At 40.3% G+C, this 25,287-nt stretch overlaps 1 protein-coding gene across 36 annotated transcripts in view; it reads right to left on the bottom strand.

The window, feature by feature from the left end:
• The window catches only part of NEB (nebulin), a 192,582-nt gene extending 167,518 nt beyond the window's left edge, over positions 1-25,064 (bottom strand). For 35 of the 36 annotated variants that reach the window (XM_059704461.1, XM_059704470.1, XM_059704498.1 and 32 more), the window contains exons 1-13: positions 24,971-25,064; positions 24,290-24,374; positions 23,723-23,787; positions 19,886-19,927; positions 17,557-17,760; positions 15,678-15,785; positions 15,101-15,205; positions 14,383-14,487; positions 13,589-13,693; positions 7,106-7,210; positions 3,428-3,532; positions 2,695-2,802; positions 93-209 (exon numbers count right to left, since the gene is read on the bottom strand). In XM_059704461.1, coding sequence (XP_059560444.1) covers positions 93-209; positions 2,695-2,802; positions 3,428-3,532; positions 7,106-7,210; positions 13,589-13,693; positions 14,383-14,487; positions 15,101-15,205; positions 15,678-15,785; positions 17,557-17,760; positions 19,886-19,927; positions 23,723-23,758 — 1,140 coding nt within the window. In that variant the 5' untranslated portion in view covers positions 23,759-23,787; positions 24,290-24,374; positions 24,971-25,064. Of the gene's footprint in view, positions 1-92; positions 210-2,694; positions 2,803-3,427; positions 3,533-7,105; positions 7,211-13,588; positions 13,694-14,382; positions 14,488-15,100; positions 15,206-15,677; positions 15,786-17,556; positions 17,761-19,885; positions 19,928-23,722; positions 23,791-24,289; positions 24,375-24,970 lie in introns of all 36 variants that reach the window. The other variant, XM_059704463.1, reaches the window with a different exon arrangement.
• Between the last annotated feature and the right edge of the window lie 223 nt (positions 25,065-25,287).

Below are 25,287 nucleotides of genomic sequence, written 5' to 3'. Positions count from 1 at the left end.
TGCATTTAGTCACAATAGAAAAAGAGAGAGTTTGTCTCTTTCAACTAAGGTTAAACACACACACACACACTTTTTGATAAGAATATACTTACATCACTTAGCGTATTTCCTGCTGCCATCATCTGCCTCAGCAGTGGGTTCTCTGAAGCAGGAAGTACATTATAATCTGCTTTCCCTTTGTCCTTTTCATAGTTTTCTTTGTATTTTACCTGTGGGAGTGAAACAAAGTGATAAACTCTACAGGTTATTTTTGCTCTCCTCTCTATTATGAATATTATGACATAGTTCCACAAATCAATTTTCTCTCTAGAAAAAATGGCAGCTTGACATTTTATAAACAAAATACTCATAGAAACTCATAAAAGGAACAGAGAAACTGCATACATTTCCAAGATATCTTTTCTTCCCACTCATTGATTCATTCAAAAATCTCCATTATGATATTTCCCTTATCAATTTACATGCCAGGCTCTGGGACACATACAAGAAAAATAACACATGGTCCCTGCCCTAAAAGATAGAGGTAGAGAGATACATAAATAATGGGGGAGAGAAAGATACACAAATAATGACAGCACATATCCCAGGTGCCTGCTGCTCCAAAACCCTCATTCAGCTCTTAACGTCCAGCTGCCTATCCACCAACACATTTTTAAAGAAAGAAAGCACCATGAACCTGCTCTTTTATGTCTCATCTGTGGCGATGCGTGTGAGCGAGCGTGTACTTAATGTACACGCAGGAGAGGAGGAAGGGGCTGGGGTTGGGACAAATGGTGGCAACTTCAGCTTTTCTCTCTGTCCTTCTTTGCACCTTTCACTCCGGCTTTAGCAGAGGCCTTACATGAGGGCTCACAGGCCCCTGTCAGGAACATGTCCCAAAGAGGAGAAGGAGAAAATGGTCCCAGTTCTGACCATAATCCCTAGGGCCAGTCATCTGTTCAGCCAGTATAACTGGAATATAGACGAGCTCAAAGAATCCCAGATAATCTATCAACATTTAAGAACCCCAGGAAACAAATGCAATCAGCTTGGTATCCAAAGGCAGGAGATACACAACTGAAAACCAGATGCCCTGCCCCCTACAGACCACACAGGGGGCTCACCAGGGACGGAAGACAACCTCTCTCTGTCTCATAGAGTTATGTATTTCTTGGGGGGGGGAGTCCCCACTTCATACATTCATTCATTTTCTTCTTTTCTTTTCAGCAAATACTTTGAAAGAGTTGAGTATATTCCTATTTTTCTATTTCTCTCTTCTCATTCACTCAACTCAATTGCTCTCATTAAATTCACCAGGGACTATTCCCTAATAAATCCATCTCAGAAACATGTGATACAGTTGATCCCTGCCTTCTCCCTCCATTTGCTTCCCAAGAAATCACTCTCTGGACTTTGCTCCTACCTCATCTTGCTGACGTTTTCACATGGAACACTCCAGAGTTCAGTCTTAGACATTTCCCACTCATTCCTTTGATGGCCTCCACGTTATGACATTAAATACTATCCATATGCTGATAACTCCCAACTTTATACAACCTTTCCAGACAGCTGCCCTGAAACTTCGGACTCATGTAATCAACTGCCCACTTGACATTTCCACTTGGATGTCTAAAATGCATCTCTTACATGTTTGAAATTGAGCTCATGTCTCTCTTGAAAAAATTATATATATATATTCACTGCTTTCACAGTTGTTCTTATCTGGATACAAAGAAACCCCATCCATCTAGTTGTTTAGGCCAAACTTTTCTCTCATACTGCACATCCAACCCAATATCAAATCGAGTCAGCTCAACTTGCAAAATACTTCTCATCACTTGTCCTACTACCTACCTGGTTGAAAACCTCACTGTATTTTTGTTTGTTTGTTTGTTTGTTTTTTAAATATGTTCTAATTGATTTTAGAAGGAGAGGAAGGGTGAGGGAGAGATAGAAACATTGATTAGAGAGAAACATCAGTATCGATTAACTGCCTCCTGCAGACTCCTTACCTGGGATCGAGCCTGCAATCAGGCATGTGCCCTGACTGGTGCATGGGTTAATGCTCAACCACTAAGCCACACCAACTGGGTGAAAACCTCACTGTTTTGCACCTGGATACTGAAACAGCCTCTTACATTATGTGATCTTTCTTCTCTCACTCCTCCAGCAGAGCCAAAGCCAGGGTTAGAATCAAGTCTGTTTGGCTTTGCAGTTTATGCTCTTTCTAGTGTCCAATCTGCTCTAGAATTCCAAGGCGTCTGATGATTTACCAAAGTCACTCCATTGCATGTCTGAGCCTATCCATGGATTCATGTATATTGTCTATGACTAGATTTCCACCAGTTCATTGGAATGTAAGAAAAATAATGGTAGTGGTGAGTGTGGAAGGCTCTATATTCATGTGAGACTGCCAACTGCCTTTTCCTGAAGGGGTCTTAAGACCCCTCTTCTGTGTTATGTCTGAGATTATAGCGTTTCTACTTCTTGGTATCAAAAGTCCTCTACTAGATGAGATTTGAGAACGGTAACTGTTTATTGTTAATGCTCATACACAGCAAAAAAAAATTTTTTTTAATTTGGTAGCCCTATTACAATCCCAAAGTACTTTTTGTCCCTTAAGAACCCTTTTTTTGTATTACATAGAAAAACAAGAGTTATAAGAAGTTCACCCACACTGAGATGATCAAGATACATGAGAGAATTTCCTCGTACCTTGCTAGCTGCCACCCCGGCTTGTTTATTCACTTTGTACTCCGGTGTTTCCGTCTGCATGAAGTAGATCTGGTCTTTCATGTTCTCAAAGCTTTCGTGATATTTCCTCTGTAAGACATGAACCATACTGAAGAACTCTGGGGAAAAACTGTTTAAGGCTTTTACGTGGGGAGGCAGAGGCCATTTAGAGAAGATACCCAACGCCATGCCCCTCTTGGTTTACACATGTTCCATTACCATTACAGAACGTGGTGCCATCACCAAAACAATTAGCAACTTAACAGAGGTTTGGAGCCCTTACAATAGGTGAAAGACAGACTCCAAGAAGAGGCTCTCAAAGGCTGGGGGCAAAGACCTTAAGAGGACTTCTGTTTCCCAGTGAGGACAATCTGGGAAGAAACCAATCAGTTCCATAAATGTACTGTTTAGGTTCCCAGCAAAGAATACATTTAAAAGGGCCCCTTTCACCAGTACTCACCTTGAACCCATATTGTTCCTATGAGAATTGAAGCAAGAATAATGGTATCTGATCAAAAAAATATTTCTCAAAAAAAGAAAAGGAAAGATTGCGGTATTTCTTTTCTTAACAGGAACTCTACACAAGCCTTGTCCCCAAGAAGAGGTGCCGGGACATAGGTCTTCCAGTACCACTTCGGGTGCAGCAGGTGGCTAGAAATCATAAAGGGAGGGTCCCCTCTCTGACGAGGGCTATCCAGCCATCCTTTCTACTTACTGTGCTGAAGTTATCAGCATTTGTCCTGGCGGCTGCAATTTCAAAGCAAGGTGTCTCACTCCATTTGCCTTTGACTTTATTTTCATAGTCTTGTTTGTATTTTAGCTAGCAGAAAAGAAGACAAGCAAAATCCAGGATTTAACAAATAAGAGTGCAAATCAAGTGGTAATGGTTAGCTTTCAAAAATATCTTGCCCTGGCTGGTTTGGCTCAGTGGATAGAGCGTCGGCCTGTGGACTGGGGGGTCCCAGGTTCGATTCCGGTCAGGGGCATGTGCCTTGGTTCCGGGCATATCCCCAGTGGGGGGAGGTGCGGGGGGCAGCTGATCGATGTTTCTCTCTCATCAATATTTCTGGCTCTCTTTTCCTCTCCCTTCCTCTCTGTAAAAAACCAATAAAATATATTTAAATATATATACATATATCTTGATTAGATCTTTTGTGGGTCCTTGAATAGATGTCTTCAAATCCTCCAATACAGTGTCAATTTTCCCAACAAGAAAGCTGAATGAGGGAGATAGAGGTACTAATTCCTCCTCCTCTCACTGAGTTTGGGGACTTAGTTCATTTCAGAACTCACAGATGTTCCCTGATGTTTGAGGGAGGAGAGAGACAGAAGTGTCGTCCATTTGTAATTAATTGTTATAATAAAACCACTCAACCCCAGCTTTCCAAGCCAAATGAACTTAGCCGTTACTTTGTGAGCTTTAACAGAACCTCTAGTTATACAGAAAGCAATACCAAAACAAAATGTGGCTTGCAGGCCAATGAATAAGACTTCCTCATTTAGACTTGAAGAAATTTTAGTGAGAACTGGAAAGTAATTAAAAAATTAAGCTGGGATCTCTTCATAGGTCCCAAACACCATAGCACCAGCGTCCTAGGCTGTGAAAGCCTTGGAGAGAGGAGTTATGTCTTCTTCATTTTGCATCCTCAGAATCTAATACAAATGCAGCATGCAGACGTTACCTTATAAATGTCTGTTCAACTGCACTAAATTGAACTGAGTCCATGGTATGTGGTTTTGAACGGCCTTGGCTTGAGTGTTATTTGAATTAGCCTAGCCAATCCCAAACCTGGGCGCATGAGCCGGAGTCAGAGCTGCGTTAGAGCAGTTTCCCCTCCTTGGCTCACAGAATGTGTTAACAGACATAACCAATGTGTTTCAAAGTGTTTGTATGCCTAACCTCCCCCTCCCCCATCACACCCTTCAAGGAAAAAGAAAGTGGTTTTCCCGTATACATTTAGCAGAACAAGTACTAAGGGTAACTGATGTGTAAAGACAGTGAATTTGAGTTAAAGGAATTCCACCCCTCTCTCAAATGCCCTATGTCCTTCCTTCTCAAAAGGTTAATATGCAAAGTAATAACCAAGTGGTTTTAATAGCTATACATTTAAGAGCCCTGGGCCTGAATTCAGAAGCTCTGGGCCCACGACTTGACTCCATCATTTCCAAAGGTGTAACTTAGTCTCTCTAAGCTTTAGTTTTCTTAACCATATATGCTGACAATAATATGTATATAGAGGATTGTTGGGGATTTTAAATAATATCACACATACACTAAAAATGGTTTATAAACTCTATAGTGATAAACAAATGTAAGGTGTATAATAATTGTAACATAACAGAGAGTAAGAAACTCTGAAGAAAAGTGTGTGTGTGTGTGTGTGTGTGTGTGTGTGTATTCTTCAATGGGAAGTTTTGCTGAGATAGAATTTGCTTTATACTGCTGATTAGTTTGCCTCCCCTCCCCTTTTGAAGCTTTAAAGAACTGAAGTCAATAAAAACTGATTCTTCAATTTGTTAAGACAGCCTACAGAAACATTTCTAAGCTTTTTGGAGAAAAGACCTTATCAGGAATTTGAGAAAACTATAAAATGCCCATAAATACTTACAACCTCAGAGATACTTTGATGTACACACACCAGAGGTTAAGATCTCCTATTGCAGAGGTACTGCCATTCCTCTGCCTGCTGTCAAAGGCAGAAAACTCTAGGGTTAGGGGTAGGGAGCAGTTGGGCCCGATGCATCCCCAAACTGAGATATAGAGAACTTTGTACTAAAATGTGAGGTTGAGAAGGCAGCAAAGATTCTTAATGAGGTCCAAAAGTGGGCTATTATTTAGAACTAAGAATCACATATGTAGTTTGTTAAGCAAAATTGAGTAGGAGATTAATTCTCACAGTAAGAGATACATGTCTGATGTTTTTAAACATATTAAAACAAGATGCAGAGCTAGAGTGGAAGACTACCTTATCCAGAGTCCTTCCCCCTTCTCGCCCTTCATGAATCAAAGTTTGTCATTCCCTCCCACCCAGAGCCCAATGGGTCCGGGTGGATTCGGCTCTCTCACAATCCATTCCTGAGTACTCCCAGGTCTGGGAAGATTTTCGCTACAAGAGAGGAGGCTGGAGCTTGAGAACCGCCGAGGAAGGTATGGCCTTCCCCTTTGCAGCCTAATTTAGTCAAGAGACTCATCATAGGGGAGTTTGAAAGTGATTATAAAAATCACTTTCAAATACCACAGTGCATACTCAATAAGGTAAAAGAATGTTGTCTTAGTAAGATATCTTTTAAAATATGCTTTAAATAAAAATTTAAAATAGATTTATTTTTCTTTCTAAAGACTATTTGAAAACAGCTTGTTCTTTTTCTTCCAAAAAAGATTAATGGTCTTTGCTCCCCTGATTTTATTTACAATGTTAACCCTTTCAGTAGGCCATTCTCTTTATGAACAGTTCTGAAGTTAATTTCTGCTTAGCCCTAAGCGAAATCTCAGATCCATGGTATTCCTATTAGTGAAATTTTACTGTACGTAAATATTTAAGACCAAACTGAGACCCAACTCCACAGAGGGCAAAGAAAAGTATTTATTTAAAAGCAGCAGTATCCCAGGAGAAAGTGGCCTGATTTGGACTAATTTTTAAAAAGGAATTTAACAGGGATCTATTCATCAGCTGAACATCTGTCTCTCTACATTCCTCAGAGCTAGTTTACCAGCCTAAAAATAGGCTGACCAGGCCGTTTGCCAAGGCCTTGCAAGTTATGAGGTGCCCTCCTCACAGCTGTCAATCTAAGCTATGTCTGAGAGACCACTCATACATTCTTATTTTCTCCAAGTCTGACTGAGAGCATAAAACTATATGGGGTCTTCACACTGGGTTAAAACAGATTCTGTGTGGTTACTAGGTTAACTGTTCATATCACTTCCATAAGTCAAATGTCAAAGGATATTAGGACATTGCTTCTGTTTTCAAAATACAGCTTTCATATTTACCAGTCACTAAGTCATCAAGCTGGCTGAACATATATTAACACAGTTTTATGATGTTCATGAATGTATTGCTTTTGCTGTAGCATTTTTATGGTCATATGCAAAAAAATACTCAGTGTTTACTTTCTATCTTTTCACTTTAGTTATTTTTTCTGAGGATTGAGGTGTTTTTTTTTTAAATTTCAATATATTGGTTTTAGAGAGAGCGGAAGGGAAAGAAAGAGAGAGAGAGAGAGGTTTGTTGTTTACCTATTCACACATTTACTAGTTGCTTCTTGTATATGAACCCATAACCTTAGCCTATCGGGACAATGCTCCAACCAACTGAGCTACCCAGCCAGGGCGAGGTTGAGATTATTGAGCAGAGTTTTCAAGGGAACCAGTGTTCTAGTCTTGTTTACTTACCTTGCTCGCTTGATCATTCACTTTCTTGGCAAATATTATATCTGGAGGATCTGCCAGAGATGTGAAACGTGTTTGCTGTTCAATGTGACCTTTTTTGTAGGCAATCTGACCAAAAGAAAGGGATGTAAATGAGACATCAATAATTATTCTATTTCTCATGTTCCATTTGTTGGCATTTTAAAAAGACTATGCTGTTATCTTTACGTGAATTTTAAACTTTAGTGTACCAATAACCACAGTTTATCCTTGTAGATGTTAAATGGCCTTCCCTCAGCATTACTGGTGATTTCTCTCTTTGAATTTTCTCTCCTCTCCAAGATGAATGGCCTTAGATCTGTTTCCTTCTATTTGACTCCATGTCATAATCTGCAACTGAATTATTCTCATAAGCAGCATCCTCAACTCCCAACCTCTTGTCTCTCCATCACACTCGTTAGTCTACTGCCAGCTCTGGATCAACTTATCCACACACTTCTTACATCCAGGATGTTGAGTGCTACTGAAGAAAATCTCAAAACTCTATGGATTGTGTAGTGATAACATGATAAGCAAGCTTAAAAGGGTTACAGGAAGAAGCTACAGAGGAGGAAGAGGGAGCCTCTTGAACCCAAGCCCTTAGCTTGAAATTTACATACCTATCCAACTACATATTCTGTGAATAACAGCTTGCTTGGGGCTCTGTGCCCAGGACTCTGAATTTATCTAGTGTCCTCTTTGCCTTTATTGAAGCTTGAACATCCCATGTGTGCCTCTGGTCAGCCTCTACTCCCAAGAGCCAGTCAAAAACCGCAACACTGTCCTTAAGCCCCAATCAACTCCATCTTACCCTCAGCTTCCTCTTACATGGAGAAAAGACAGTGTACACACTTACCTTTCCTGGCCTCTCCCACCCCCCTCATGGCTCAGAGGGGAAGCATCCTTTGCAGGGCATAAACCCAGCACTCAGGGTACTGTTCTCTCCAGCAGCTCTTTTTACCCAACTCTATCGGTCACCTCTCCTCTCTTGTCTAGCTTCAACCTCTCCCTCTTCATTAGCTCCTTTCTTTCAGCCTATAAAATACCTCTCTCACCTTAAAAACAGTATTGTGTCCATTAATCATGCATCCATTTCAGTCTTGCTCTCTCCTTTTCTTCATTACTGACTCCTCTGGGTCCCATATATACTGCTTCCTTTCCCTGGAATGCCCCAACTCCACCTTCTCTCCATCTGCCTGCAAATGGCTGCTTGTTCTCCAGGTCTCAGGACAAGCACAGTTTCCTCTCCTGTGCCCTCCCTGACTCCATGACCTTCTCTGGTGTTTTCACTCAACTCAGCCCTTAACTCCTTTGTAGGAATCATCAGAAGACACTGTAACTGGTTGTTTACATGTCTGTCCCTCCTTAGATTGTGAGCTCTGGGACGGCAAAGAACATAACCTATCACCTGGAAACCTTTGTGGCCTGCACAGTACCTTAGTAGAGTGAAGGGTTCAATGACTGATTTCTGAATGTGTGGTTTATGCACTGAGGCCATCAGGACAAGTCTGTAGAGGAGAAACATTCTCCCAACTCATTCACTACTCAACTGTGAGACTTCTACCTACTATTTTTCCTTTCACGTGGCAATATTCTTATTTATAAAGTAAAGAGGTTGTATATAGTTCCAAGGTCCTAATCATTTTCTTCATGCTTTAACCAATTCTAACTCTATCTCATTCTAATAATATCTACCTCGTACCTATAACAAAAACTTTCATGAACATTAAATCAAGTAAGATACAAGAGATGGGTTTTTAAATGTATTCATTCTATTCCAGTGCATAATTTCTTTTAAATGAGTGAAGACCTACGTTAGGCATAGGACAACCCTTATTTTCCATGGCTGGCAGAGTCCTTAAGAGAAAGAAACATTCTTCCAGGAGAAATGTTTATTAAGTATGACATCCTGTCAAGAGCTTTCTGAGAAGTCAGTTCTAGAAGTCCTAATTTCTCAGGAACCTTGCTCAGAATTCTGTCTATTTAAAATCTTGTGCTCTGGATCAGCTAAAGGACTCTCTTAGTGTTTACTTAGTCTTAACTTAGATAATAAAGACTTTACTTAGATAATAAAGAAATCATGATAATTAAGGTTATGAGAAACACAGGAAGAAGATACAGGAGAAGAAGAAGGATCCTCTGAAACCAAACCTTTAGCTTGAAATCTACGTGCCTACCCAGTGGTATATTCTGTGAACAACAGCTTGCTTGAGGCCCAATAATTGTAAAAAAAATCATGGTGCTGACAGCAGTATTAATAGGTATGTCAGTAATCTGACACTTACTGCATACTTAGTCTGTAACAAAATAAAAGCATACCTTTACTGCCAAGTCTTTCTGAGCAAGGACGGAAAGATTTTACGTCATTATTATAATGCTCTTTCATTATGTCTTCTACTGAGATATCTCAAAAGATGTGGTCAACATTAATTGCTCAAAGTCCATAGCACTAGAGTGGCCTGGAGGCAACCCTACATCTCTCCACTTGAAGGATAAAGGAAGACATTAGGAGATTAAGTGCCTTCTTGGAAACCTCCCCTTGGGCTTATATGACATACATTTCCTGGTTCCCCTTCAACTTCTCCAACCATCTGCCCCCTCTTTCTCTGCTGGCTCCTTTCCAGATGTCCACAGTGTGGGTGTCCTTCACAACTCGGCCCTTGGTCACACCCTACTTCACCTCCCTCACACATTTTTATGTCTTCAGTTGTCACTTATATTTTGATTAATCTCAAATATTAATCTCTTGTCAGCTCACATTTATGCAATAGTACTTTCTAATTTATCCATAGGGTGCCTTTATCTGAATGTTCCCTCCATTATTTCAACTCTATTTCTATTTAACTAATGAATCTTTATCAGTTATGCCCCTCTCCACCCTGACCACCAGTCTTGGTCATAAATTCATCTGTGGCTCCTTTCTCTCTTTTGTTTCCAATATCCAATATCATTAACACTTTTTAAATACTTATTACCTTCAGATTTTTTTTCCTACTCTTTGTCCTCATCATCCCTCTGATTCATCTATATTACTAAAATAGTCTTTTACAGTCTCCTATGATTTTGCCTAGTTCCAAGCTATCATATTGTCCATCAATATTTCTCCAGATTCTACTTTTATCATATAATGAGATTTTCCCAAAATCTTAATGTGCCTCTTACTGCCTACCATATCATATCAAAGCTATTTTGCCTGATTTTCAAGGTCCTGGTGCCACTTTCTTACAAGTGAGCTTGTAACTTGGCACTCACTTTCTCTTTTTTTAATATATTTTATTGATTTTTTACAGAGAGGAAGGGAGAGAGATAGAGAGTTAGAAACATTGATGAGAGAGAAACATCAATCAGCTGCCTCCTGCACACCTCCTACTGGGTATGTGCCCGCAACCAAGGTACATGCCCTTGACTGGAATCGAACCTGGGACCTTTCAGTCCAAAGGCTGACACTCTATCCACGGAGCCAAACCGGTTAGGGCAGCATTCACTTTCTTAGTCCCCTAAAGCCCCAAACTCATTTCACCCCTGTCCCTTTGTTCAAGAGCTCTCTACTTGAAATGCCCTTCCTGTACATCACTGCCCATTCTCTTGAAATCACCACTTCCACATGGCCTTCTCTGATTACTCACATGTGCCTTGTCTTTCTCTTAGCAAGTGTAAGACTGTAGAGCTTGTATTTTTAAACTTTTTTTCTTGTAGTTTAATATATAACAATTTCATCTGACCAGCTTGGCTACAGGTTTTCAAGGCAAATGATGAAAACGGCTTGTTGTATGCTTCTGTCCTGCCAGGTATGCACGCATATTGGACTTCAATAACTAATTATTGATCACTTGGTAAAGGTCACATTATATTACATATTCATGAGATACAGAACCAAAAAGCTAATCTTAAAAGAAAAGCAGGAGGTCCCCACACATTAATATTGGCACACCAGCTGCCCTTACAATTTTTACACCTTCTTTAGTTCTTAGCTTACCGTATGCAAGAATAAGAATATATCTGCTATATTTTAACCAATTACGTGCAACCTGAGATAGAAAATACGTCCACTAAATTTGCAGGTGGTAACAAGTGAGAGGCAATAAAAATTAGAACTCCAAAGTTGAATACACCATCAAATGAGTATATATAATTTTAGTGCAGGGCAAGATAGAATCTTAAGATCCATCAGAAATAAATCCCAGTAAGTTTTAAGATGCCAACTGGCTTGTTAAGTTCATGTTGAATATAAGAAGTTCCAGGGATCTAGCTGACAGCTAATTGAAAAACAACTTGGCATTTTATAATAGAGTGCTCTCCTAAAGACTTTGAATTTTCAGCGTGGCCTCTAGCAAATCCAGGGGCAAAGAAATAAAGCCACTTCACATGAGGGGAAGTGCTGGGCCCATGCAAGTCTCTCTGCTGCTGCTGCCTCTGACCCTAAGGACTCTATCAGGGCTTTAAAGTTCCTCTAATAAGCAGCTCACACGGTCTAAAATTCTAGCCAATGGGACTGCTAACATGTTTGCTAACTTTGTAAGATCCTCTATGTACACTGAGGGCAAGAGGTCTTCGTGGGATAACTACACACATGTTTGGTCAAGTATGTCAGTCAAAAAGGAGGCAAGAACATACAATGGAGCCAAGATAGTCTCTTCAATAAATGGTGTTGGGAAAATTGGACAGATATATGCAAGAAAATGAAACTAGACCACCAACTTACACCATACACAAAAATAAACTCAAAATGGATAAAGGACTTAAATGTACGACAGGATACCATAAAAATTCTAGAAGAATCCAAAGGCAAGAAAATCTCAGACATATGCCGAAGCAATTTCTTCACTGATACAGCTCCTAGGGCACTTGAAACTAAAGAAAAAATGAACAAATGGGACTACATCAAAATAAAAAGCTTCTGCACAGCAAAAGAAACCATCAACAAAACAACGAGAAAACCCACTGTGTGGGAAAACATATTTGCCAATGACATATCTGATAAGGGCCTAATCTCCAAAATTTATAGGGAACTCATACAACTTAACAAAAGGAAGATAAACAATCCAATCAAAAAATGGGCAAAGGACCTAAATAGACACCTTTCAAAAGAGGACATTCAGAAAGCCAAGAGACATATGAAAACATGCTCAAAGTCACTAATCATCCGAGAGATGCAAATCAAAACAGCAATGAGGTACCATCTCACACCTGTCAGACTGGCTATCATCAACAAATCAACAAACGACAAGTGCTGGAGAGGATGTGGAGAAAAAGGAACACTTGTGCACTGCTGGTGGGAATGCAGACTGGTCCAGACACTATGGAAGACAGTATGGAGTTTCCTTAAAAAACTGAAAATGGAACTCCCATTTGACCCTGTGATCCCACTTCTAGGAATATATCCCAAGAAACCAGAAACACCAATCAGAAAGGATATATGCACCCCTATGTTCATAGCAGCACAATTCACCATAGCTAAGATCTGGAAACAGCCTAAGTGCCCATCAGTAGATGAATGGATTAGAAAACTGTGGTACATCTACACGATGGAATACTATGCTGCTGTAAAAAGGAAGGAACTCTTACCATTTGCAACGTCATGGATGGAACTGGAGAGCATTATGCTAAGTGAAATAAGCCAGTCAATAAAGGAAAAATACCACATGATCTCACTCATTCGTGGACAATAGAGACCATTATAAACTTTTGAACAATAATAGATACAGAGGCAGAGCTGCCTCAAACAGAGTGTCGAGCTGCAGCGGGAAGGCCGGGGAGGGTTGGGGGGCAGGAGGTAGGGGGGTAAGAGATCAACTAAAGGACTTGTATGCATGCATATAAGCATAACCAATGGACATAAGACACTGGGTGATAGGGGAGGCTAGGGGACTGTCTAGGGCGGGGGGATAAAATGGATACATATGTAATACCCTTTGTAATACTTTAAGCAATAATAAAAAAAAAAAAAAAAAGTATGTCAGTCAAGTCCCCATGCAGGACAATGGGGGACATGCCACAATTCTGACCTTATGATTAGGATAGCAAACCAAAATCTTTCAATACTATCACTTACTTAATAAGCTTGGGAAGGTGGCAGTGATTCCAAAAGGTTTTATAAATGCTACTCTATTATACAGGAAAACTTCAGCTCCAGCCAAGGGGACAGAAGGGAGCATGCTCTTGTGGGAAGAACATTGGCCTTGGGATCCACAAGACCAGGCTTCCCGCCTGGGCTCTACCACTAAAGTACCTAGTGGCCTTGGACTTAGGTTCCTCACCTGTAAGAAAAGGGGATTGGACTAAATTCTATCTAAAATAAACGATAAAATCTAATTTGAATTAGACATAAAAAGTATGATTCTAGATATATTCCTCCTCTGCAATAATGGCATTTAGTCTTTTCTAAAGAATTGCAACGAACTGGCCAGACGATGTAATCTGAGGCGCCCGATTGCACACTACAAATGGTGCTGATTGCAGTTCACTTACATCGCTGAGAGCTTTCTGGGCTTGGGCAACCCTCCTCAGCTCCGGGCTGTCATGGTAGGGGTAAAACAAACTTTTGTCTGCATCCCACTCTTCGGTGTATAGTTTCTATATCAGAAAAGAGTGAAAAGTTCTGAGAACATGAAATCACACAAGAAATACATAATTCTCAATTCATCCATCAATGGCATAAAGAACCAAGGGCAAGGTGAGAGCAAAGGTAAATGGAACTGACAGATCACCTCTCCTTTCCATCCAACCCAAGTCACAGTTACTAATAGATTCTCCTGCTTCTGACAAATCTTACTGACAGAAGGGCAGCTGAGTTTAATTCTGTTTCATCTCCTCTCTGTGACTTTACCTACCTCCTGCAACAAGTACTAATGCAGGTGTAAGGAGCCAGGAAGCTACTCAATACAGATTCTGTCACAAAATAGACCCTTAATAAGAGTGACAGCCAGGAATATCCAAAGTGTAGCACAGGGTCTACAGAAAAACTAAAATATTGCTTCGTGGGTCTGCAGAGCTGGATCTCGGGCGCATCTTTGTCTCCCCATCCCTACTCCTCGCCCAAGTGGCTCAGGTTCCTGATAGGACCCTCTCCTCTACTCTGCCCAGGGCTTTCTTCTCAGTTCCTCCTTGCCAAGCCCTGTCCTGTCAGCCCCCAGGTCTCAAGGTTACTCACAAAAAAGACTGGAGAACCATGTTTCAGATTACCAAGAGTTTAGGGGTATTCCTCTAGATGACATGGTAGGAAAACAGAGGCGATAGAGGGGTGACAAAGAAGAGGCCCCTACCTTACTGAACAAGGCTGTGTTCTTAATGGCATGGACAAGCTCAGGGGCATCAGGGGGAAGCAGGTACTTATCCTTGTTGTCTTCCCAGTTCTGCTTGTATAAAACCTAGACAAAAAGAGCAGAGGGCTTGATGTCTCCCCGTGGGCATGGGGATTGAGGACAAAGGAGAGCGTTGTGAAGAGCTTTTCATACTCAAGGTTTTCTAGCATCGATTAGGAAAACATCTACCATATCAACATCCCATAATAATTTCCTCGCATTTAGTAAGTTTTTTCTTGAAAAAAAAATCTTTTAAAACTTAATCATGATTCTGATTCTCTATAGATTCCTTTTAAATGTTGCAACCTATCCATCATTTGGCTGAATTTGGATGGCACACGTGTTTTTTGTGTTTTCAAAAAGTGTTTTTAATTAGTTCCCTACATTTAAAATGTTCAGATTTATCATAAAAATTCAGCTCCCAACTTCCTTATAAAATAAGAGACTCTGACAACATGGGGACTGCGTTCCATGCAGCAACTGTAGTGGAGTCACACGGGCTCTCCATTCCACCTAGCTCCCGCAGCCACTCCGGTCATCTGGCAACCTCCCTGACACGTGTGCACTTAGAGCTCACAGTGCCTGTGATGCAGTGGGACTGGCCAGCAGGGTCAGCCTGTCCAGTGCCCTCCTCTAATATACACTCTTTTCTATCCAGCCATCCATCCCATGGCCTTACCTTACTGACTTGCTGCGACACTTTCTTTGCATGTTCAATGTCCTTTGCTTTTTCATCTACATGACAGATAGTTTTAGCAATATCACCATCCATTCGATACTTAACCTGCAGAAATAATGCACAGTTAGAATTCAGGACAGGCATGACCATGTGAGTATATTAAAGAATATCTTATCACCAAAGAGCATCCACCCAATCACTCTGTCTGCATCACAAAGCAAAGTTTATTTCTGGTAGAAAACTATGGTATTTGAAGATCTGCAGAGCCCCTGTATTTACTGTGTGTCTGCTTTCCTGGCTGAATTTCAGCCTCCCTGTGCTCCAGGAGGGAGGACCACAGTGAATTGGAACTTCCAAAGCACATCACTTTTTAAGTTAACTCTCCAACCAAGCTTTTAGAAGCCTCTTTGGGTTCACATTTAGGGCAGCAGCATCTATGGCCAGTGTTTCCTCTGGATTCCTGAACTGGCTCAGAGTAATTCAACCCCTTATTCTCTCCACACCTACTTAAAGCCAATTCCCAGCAGTAGGCATATTTTTATATGTGTCTGTGTTTTATTTTAGCAATGCCGCCCACCTCACTGAGTTGGTCTTGTACTTTCTTGATTCTGCGAAGTTCTGGGGTATCGGTTGTGCTGGTGGATGGCTGTCCTTTTCCTTTTTCATAGTTTTCCTTGTATTTATTCTGAAAAGAATATCATACATTAGCCTAAAATCTTATAATGCAGCAGCAGAAATTTCAGGCAATGCATTCATCCCCATCTGATAAAAAAAATCTGCAAGTTATAACAATTATCAGTTTTAACAGCATTTTTTTGTCTCCCACGCTGATTCTCAGCAAACACTAAAATAGATTTGTTAATTGCTCTTCCTAAACATGGTTGTTAATAGAGACAGTAGAAATGGTATTACAGACTATTGTCTTGGAAATGCCCTAAAATGACTCTCTTAATGTTTTTTGTTGTCTGAGTGCACACATAAAATGCTTGAAGAGCAATAATTTTAGAAAATAAATACAGAAATAAAACCAAATGTGAAAAGATTTAATTGCTAATACAATGCAAAAATATTCAATTCAGAAGTTGCAGCTAAATCTCAGTGATTAGGATAGCTGACATGCCACCTGAATTAATGGAAAATCTCCATTATGGAGTATTTTGAAAAGAAATGCAATTTTATTGTTTCTGCTAAATATACAATAAGTTTTTGCCTTATATATAATATGCATAATTTATCATTATTAATGTTTCAAGAGTATTTATGAGTGGAGTAGTCAACAATCTAAATTATATTATTGATTTAGTTACTAACCACTTTTAAAATATTAAAAACCTTTGCCAGCATTCTGCTCAGTCTACCAGAAATTCTAGGATATCAGTGTCTGAATTAATGAGATTTTTATGGCAATTAGTTAACAAAAATAATTTCTATTTTTGCTTAATACTGCAGTGATAAAAAAAAAAAGGCAAGGTTATCTCACTTTTAGAAATCTAAGTTTTAGAGCATTCAAGAATCTGAATTAGAAATTTACTCAATAGTCCCCCAAAGTTAACACTCAACCAAAAGTAAATATTTATTGCCCAACCACAACAGGATGCTTTTGAAATACTACTAAACATTAGTCTTATATAAACCAATGTTGCCTGAGATACTTTACATTTTTTCCCCGAGCCTCAAGAGGACATGCAATCAGGCAACCTAGTGAGACCTCAGCCCACCGTAGACAATCAACAAATTAGATCCATCCCAATGGGCCTGATTCTGCTACTCATCAGTGTAACTTACAGAACTTTAAAGACTAGGGACCATCAAGAGCAGTGATTCCTAACGTGGACCACACCTTAGAATCACCTGAAAAATCCTTCTACACTGGTCCCAAACCCAGACTGATAAAACCAGAATGGCCCGGGGAATTAGTAGTTTTAAAGCTCCCAGGGGATTATAAGCGTGCAGCCAGAGTTCAAAACCACTGTTCTAGGGTACAGAGGAACATTCTGATCCTTAGTTTCTTAGTCTGATCCTGGTTTTCTAAGCGACATGTTCTTCACCATCCATCTTTTAGAGGCGTACTTAAGGGGCATCTTGCTCATTATTTAAATAGATGCTATTTAGTAGTAGCTTCTGTGAACTGATGTCAACTAAATCTGTATTTATGATTTCATTTTTCTAGATTGGCTAACTAATTGTGATTAAATACCAATAACTGCTTTATAAATGGCCTAATGCTTATTTTGCAGGAATAATTTCAACAAGGATGCTTTTCCTGATGCTGCAATGGTACAAATAAATTACAGGAAAAGAAAACTCAAGACTTGAAAGAGTTATATTTCTTCAAAATAATTTTGTCCCATACAAGGTTAAGGAGCAGAATCCAGCCAGCATCCAAAACAGAGTTGGTTGAGATCAGTAAGTTCTCGATAATAAAGCCAGGTTAGCAGAAGTCACGTTAAACTTACTATGCTAAAGAGGTCCTGCATTTTCCGACTGTGTGCAATGTAGGGAGTCATGAACTTCGAAGAGTCCACTTTCTTCCTGATAACTTTCTTCCTCTCCGCTGGCTTTGCTGCTTCTGGCTGGGCCAGCCCTGGTTTCGAAGGTTGTGATTGCTCATAGTCAGATATTGTCTTTGTTGTCGTAGTTTCATAGATTTCTGTTATTGTCTGAAAATTTGACATACAGTTCAACATTGTTATAAAAGTAAAACTGCGGTAAGCATGATCTTGGTATTCTGACTTATATCCCTGGTGTTACTTCTCCATAACTAAAATAGGCCAAAGCAGAAAATCACACACTATATCTATTTGAAAGCACATTATGTCACATACATACTGCTGATTGTTCAAGATTGCATGGAGTAGAACTGTTGCTTCTTATTAATTTACAACATTGCCTTAAAATTCCACTTGCAGAAAGGAACTCAAACACTTTAAGGTGGCATTTAAAAAAAAAGTCAAGTATTCTTAAATGTTTAAAAATATTTTTAAATTGACTGAGTAAAGTAAAAGCAATCTTGGGATCAGAGAACAAAAGATTAAGACAATAAAATAAAGCTCAGATTCTTGACTTTAATATTAACTTTTAAATACTAGTAAGTCTAAGGATAAGTTGGTTGCTTATTCTGCAGATTTTTAAGCATTCTCCCCTGTAGTATGAGATAAAGAGTAATGAACTTTATAAAAAAAAATGAATCACATAAATATTACAAGTGATTACCATGCTCTTGGCTTAGTAAGTTAGTTAATGTGAACTGGAATGCCATTTATACTAATAAAAGACAGGAATAATGATGATGAGATAATGGGGTAATTATCCTCACAACAACCCTATGTAGGTGGTAGGTGGGAAATTACTGCTTCTTTCAAAAAGCTGTAGTGGAAGAAATTAAGGTCCAAAGTTCAGGTCTAGTCCAAGGTTAAAAATACTGTATGTAAGAAAAGACAATAAGCAGTCAGGTCTTCAATCAATCTCATAAAATAATTTTCTTTACAGCTAAAACCACCTGATCAAAGGCAAAGTTCTAGCATCAATTTTAAGAAGAGAAACCTAAGTAATAAGGAAATTGTGTATCTAAGACAACTTTCCCTAGTGTTGTCAGACCATTGTTAATAGGCTGCTTTCTGCTCATTATTTATGACTAGAGGCTCAGTGCATGGATTCGTGCACTGCTGGGGTCCCTCAGCCTGGCCTGTGCCCTCTTGCAATCCGGGACTCCTCGGGGGATGTCAGACTGTCAGTTTCGGCCAGATCCCCACTGTGGAGATCTGGCCAAAACTGGCAGTCTGACATCCCCCAAGGGGTGTAGCAGTGTGTGAAGCGGCAGGTGGCCAGAGAGGAGCTGGGGCCGGGCGCTTTGCTGCTCCAGCTCATCCTGGTCCCAATGCGCCTGCTATAGCCGCCACTCAGGTAGCGCTGCAGCGGAGGCGGGAGAGGTTTGTGCTGCTGCAGCTGCGCTCGCCAGCCCTGAGCCTGGCTTCTGGCTGTGCGGCACTCCCACTGTGGGAGCGCACTAACCACCAAGGGCTGCTTCTGTGTTGAGCGTCTGCCCCCTGGTGGTCATCGCATGTCATAGCGACCAGTTGACCTGTCGTTTGGTCTTTGGGTTGCTTAGGCTTTTATAGATATAGATGTGTGGTTGACCGTGAGAAACTAACCAATTTACAACATCTACAGATATTAGTTTCCATGAAGTCACAGGTTCTCTGAGTAGGCTTTAGGGTTAGTCATCCATATCATTGTTTGTCATACTCAAGAGAAACATCTCCATGCAGAAAATGAGGCATGAGTGAGATATTTCATGTTGGGAGAAAATGCTTCAATTTGGGACATGGGAATGGCTTTCTCAGAATTCCTTATGTGCTGAAGTCTAAGTAGCATTTTATGATACTGCCAAGGACAAAGGATTTAGAGGCACCATCCCTATTGGCAGAGATGGTGCCCAACAAGCTACAACTCTACACAGCACACCTGCTGGTCCCAAAGCGAATTACAAGTTCAAGGCCATCCCTTTGCTGCAGTCAGAGTGGTGATAGCCACTGACAGTACTCTAATTAGCATCACCTGCATCAAAAATACCACATGAGCTATGGGGAGGAACATCCCCCAGCCACTTGTACAGGTTGAATGGCAAAAACGGAGATAAAACCTCCGTAGCATTCATTCTTGTTCCCCCCAGCTGCCGAGCACACATGGGTAAGTGGTCCTCCCTCAGATTCTCCCTTTGCCTGCTCTGTGGTTCTTTCTGCTTTAATGAGCGTGCAGTTCATGCAAGTGTGGGCTGGGTCTTACCTCACCGGGCACCTCTTCATAGACTGTCTCCTCGGTGTAGTACTATAAATAGAGCACAAAGGTGTGGTCATGAGAACCAAAGCAGAAATCACCTCTCCTCCGCCTCCGCTACGCCGCCTGGGTTATTTCACTAGCCCACTTTGATTTGCTCCATGGGGGGAAGGAAGCAGAAGAGGGAGCCTGTTCATATTCTGGACCCATTTTAAGTCGGCAAAACTTTGGGGGAGCTGAAGTGGATGCCATCAGACTGGACAAGGAGATGCTGAGCGATGAGAAAGGTGTCTGGGGCCAGTTACTAGTCATGGGACCTTATTTTACTTGGTACAAGTAACATTTTTTCTTCTCGTACCCAAGTAGAATTTGCTGGGAAAAGATAATAACAACACCTGGAGTGTGTGAGTTAGGCAGAGAGAAATTCTGATGAAACTCACTGTTGGCTAACTAATAATAAAACAAAACAGAAACCTTCGTGTGAACAAAATTTTTAAATGGATTGTATCATGGAAATAATAGATCCAAAGGCACAGACACATCTCAATTATCCCTATATCATCCTGATTGCTAAGTACTGAGCTTCTTCCAGAGTGACAAGCGAATCCCTTCCAATGGTGTGATGATGCTAGAGGGGTATTAAAAGGAACATTTACAAATGCCCAGGCGTGAAGGAAAAAAGGAGAGATTCCTCGTCACAAAATGTGGGAGTTGGGCAGCAATGTGCCACTGATGGCTCAGAGGTGCCTGCAGCCGGGCCCTGAAATCAAACCTACTTTTGTTCTACTTCTGACATCACCAGCAATAAATAGACGCGGATAGAAACTGGCTGACATTTTGTTTCAGATGCGTAAGGAGAGTGGCATCCTGCCCCCAGCCTCAGCCCGCCACGCTGGGGGAGCAGGAGGAAGAGTGGTTAGGCCAAGGCACACAGGAAGGGGATGAAAATGAAACACTTGGCTCGTTTTCTCAGTCAAAAAAAATGTATAGGTTTTATACTTCATTTTTCTTTTCTTTGTCACCAAAACATATACTCGGGGAAATGAAAAACCATTGAACAAAAACTTTTCCTCGGTGGCCTTTGGTCTTCTGCCCTTGGCTCAGTGAACGCTCAACAAGTTTATTTACCCATTGTCAATAGGCCACATGCTCCATTTCACTTGCAGTAAAATTAGTATAAACCTCGCCTCATGTCCCTCACTCTTGCACTTTCTTTGCTCCTTTACTATTTTTTAAAATTTAAATCTAATTCCATCTCTGTGTCCTTACACAAGGCAACAGAAATCACAGCGCTTATAAGACCGAGAATGTCTTCCGCATGCTGGTGCCTCATCACTGGGAAATGTCATTCGGACACTGTGGGGAATACTGTTTGATGCAGATCCAATGGAACCATTCCTCTGGCCACAAAAAACATCAGTGACTTGAGGAGAAATATTAAACTTAAATGAATGGTTCATAACTGTTTTGGATTTTTGCTAGCATCCAAGTGAAAGCAGGTCTTTGGTAGCCATTCAATTTTTACCTTTGCTGGACTCGCATGATTGGTAAATGTATTCTAGAAATAAGCTTCAAAAAAGACAACATTACCCAAATGGTTGGCGTTAACTTGTATGCCAAATCTCAGTTTTTAAAAGAGCTTTGCCACTAATTAGATAGTACCTGGGTTGCTTCTTTTTCTTTCTTTCCAAGTTCATTTAAATTTGAGTAGAGAGTGATAGTACAATTTTATTTAGATGTCTGAGATCGTTAGGAAATGTATTTTAAAAGCAAATTCCTGCCTTTTTTGTGAACTCTCCCGTGACTGCTTTCTCAAATCTGCCACCATCCCATTCTCGTGTCATCTTTTTTTGAGGTCAGAGAGACCTTGGTTCAACACTCTCTGGCAGGAAGTCTATTAGTTTAGCACCTGCTGGTCAGACGCAGAGCAGTAATGGGAACAAAATGGCAAGGACGAGAGGCCTAAAAATAATCCCCTCCATTTTTATGACATCTAGTTAAATAAATCGAGTCCATTGCTAAGGACAGTTTTCAGTGACCGATGAACACAATTATATTAAGAAGGTCAAGGGATGTTTAAGTTGGCAGTTAAAAAGTATTCCTGATTTTAGCATCATAGGAAAGGCAATTTACTTTATAATTGTGTTAGTGTTTGATACCCTTTAGAGACATATGTGAAATGCACACTAGTGATAATTTTGAACATTGACAAATGTGGCCTTTGGCATTGAAGCCAGAGAGTTTAAATGCTATATTGGATGAGATTCATTCTGGTGTGTGTGTGTGTGTGTGTGTGTGTGTGTGTGTGTGTGTGTTTCAGCAATAAAAGCAACTTTATTTGTAGAATAAAATAAAAATTTCTTCATCTAAATATAGACTGGTCCTGTCCTGGCCAGTGTTTCTAAGTGGTTAGGGCATTGGCCCACACACCAAAGGTTCATGGGTTTGATTCCCAGTCAAGGGCATGTACCCGGGTTGCAGGTTTGATTTCTGGCCCCAGTCAGGGCATGTGCAGAAGGCAACCAATCAATGTATCTCTCTCAAATAGATTTTTCTCTCTCTCTTTCCCCCTCACTCCCTCCCTTCCACAAAATCAATGGGAAAAAATCCTCAGGTAAGAATTAACAAAAACAAACAAACAAACAAACAAACAAACAAACAAAGAAATATAGAATGGTCCATAAAATAATCTTCCAGAGACCAATTTTGGCACTTCCATTTGAAATTTGATTCTAGGTAGCTCTTAAAGTTATTTTCATTTTTTTTAAAGCACAGATTTTCAAAACTGCCTCCAAATTCATATATGTATTTATATCACCATTAATTAGTAATTATTAACCACTTTTATATTCAATGGCAGTATATTTATATGGATGTGAAACTAAAGGCAAGAGCTGGTGAAGAAAAACCATAACATGATAAAAACAAAATTATATAAATAAACAGCAACTTTGTAAAATATTAGACACCCACCAATAATCTGGAGGGAATCTTTCAAGATGCCACTGTGGTCTTTGTTCTTTTTCAAAATTCAATGCAAAGCTAGTTTTGTTCCCTTGGGTAAATGCAATGGAGTTGGTGGGAAACTGTGGCTCCAACTCTTACTTGGGAGCCTCCTGAGTTAACTTATTTATTTGCTTACTGATTTTTTTTTTTTTTTGAGAGAGAAACATCCATTGGTTGCCTCCCATAAACACCATGACCGGGGATTGAACCCATAACCTGGGTATGTGCCTTGACTGGGAATTGATCTCGTGACCTTTTGTTGAATTGAACCCATGACCTTTTGTTTTACAGTGGCCATTCCAACCAACTGAGACACTTGGCCAGGGGTGAGTTTATTTTTATATGTGTGTGCATGCACATGCACATGCACATGTATATAAAATCTCACATATGCATTTAATTCATATCTCCCTAGAGATAATCAGCTGCTTGAAGTAAAGAGTTTTTCTTCTATTTCTTTGCAGACACTAAGAAATAGAATTCAGTTTCCAGAAGTTTTTCTCCATCTTCTCTGTCCCTTCAAGGTTGGAAAGTGGGGGAGAAGGTAGTTTTAGTTAGAAGACAGATTAAAATCTGCCTTTACTCTACACTTAGTGTTTTGTTTTGTTTTTGAGAGTTTAAAGAAAAGCAAAAGTGGGAAACAGTGATACTTCTTTTCAATTTTAAATCCCACATAATGATAGTGAAACTGAACGTAAAATATTCCTTTCTCATGCTTTAATGATGACTCTTGTGAAATTACAATAGGCATTGTATTTTTCAAATGTTTAATTCACCTACATGGCTTTGACTGTTGCTAGGTAAAATGCTTTGCTGTGGGAGTCAGTTTTTGTATCTTACCTCCACCACCTCCTCATATTCTTCGTCATCTGCCATCTTCTCAGAGTAGTAGTGGCACCTACACACTGCTCGTGTTCCAGACAAATGAAGACACGTTAGAATCTATCCCCAGGACTGAAATCAGTTTACAACATTATAAAAGCAGGATTTAAAATCTTATCCGTTCTACACGTACGTATATGTTTGCAGGCTAAGTGAGAAAAGATATTTAAGTGCAGGTTTGAAAAACTGAAGCTGCTTGTGGCTACACGATCAACTTAGTCCAAGGTGTAAAACAAAGTGTGTGTGTGGGGGGGGGGGGGGGATGGGTAAGGGAGTGACAGGATTTAAATCAAAGGAACAGAGTCCTTCAACTTCCAAATACTTGGAGAGAAACGTTTTCAAACAAAAGGAAGGTCGGCTCAGCTTTTGGAAGAAATTGTCATTTCCCCCCGTAACACCAAGATTCTAAGAGGGCTACCTTAGGTCGCCATATGCTCTGATACACGGTACACAGTATATCTTATGCTTCAAATGAGAACATAGCAAAATAAACCTGCCAACAGATTTTAAAAGAAAAATAGAAACCTCAAGGCAATGGGTTTATTTTCCTCCCGAACACCATTGGCTTGTGCGGACTTTTCTCTGTCGTTTCTGTAGCTCTCGTTCAAACCTGGAAAAGAACGCATTGTTGACGCACTGACTGAAGGACGCATAAGACGGAGGGTCTTCGGCCTAAACTTCTAATTCGGGCACCAACGAAAGGGTCTCCAAGGCCTTTGTAGTCAGACGCCAGGGAGTGGAACTCTCTTGATAAAAGTGGATGATGACTTGGAGCAGCTGTCCCTGGGCCCAGACATATTTGCCATGTAAACCTATACCCTGCTGTGGCTGGTTTTGTTAAGCTAGCAAAACTGCCACTCCTAAGGCAAATGAAGCCCAGTAGAAAAGGATAAATATAGGATCCTTTTTTCGTACTAATATAGTTAGAAAAAAAAATCAAAGGCAAAAATGAAAAGATCTTGTTACACCAGAAAGCCAGCTCAGTTAAGCAATAAATTGGTTAGTATCAGACTTGATTCTAACCACACACTACGTGTCAGATATTAGTAGGGCCTGGGTACGGCGACGGCGTCACAGACTTTCCTCGTCACCGTTTCCATCGCCAATTTCCCCAGTTATGAGCCACAACTTCCGAAAATACTTCAAGGGAAGTCATGGCACGTCTCCTGCAAGAACATTACAGAAAAAGCCATAAAGGGGCCTTACCTTCAATCTATCACATAAATTTCCTCAGCAGCAATGCCTCTCCCAACTCTCCCCTCCTGAGAACCCCAAGCAAGAGCCAGCGTGGTGCCTGGGCTCCCAGTTATCATGTGGCGAGAGCAACCAATCAGATCTTGAGTTGCTCAAATTTCAGAAGCTAAATATACTGAGTGATCTTCTGAAAACCACCTGTTCATCAATTTCACTAAAGGATAAAGGGTAACAAATTGCTTGCTTGGAACTATTCAAATGTAGAGAAATTTTGCCTAACTTCCAGCATGTGGGGTTCAAATTTATGTGAAATCTCTCATTTACTGCAG

The sequence above is a fragment of the Myotis daubentonii genome, chromosome 7 (assembly GCF_963259705.1).
Source record: "Myotis daubentonii chromosome 7, mMyoDau2.1, whole genome shotgun sequence".
Lineage (NCBI taxonomy): Eukaryota > Metazoa > Chordata > Mammalia > Chiroptera > Vespertilionidae > Myotis > Myotis daubentonii.
The sequence above is the reverse complement of the archived record's forward strand: the minus strand, read 5'-3'. Positions and strand labels throughout refer to the sequence as shown.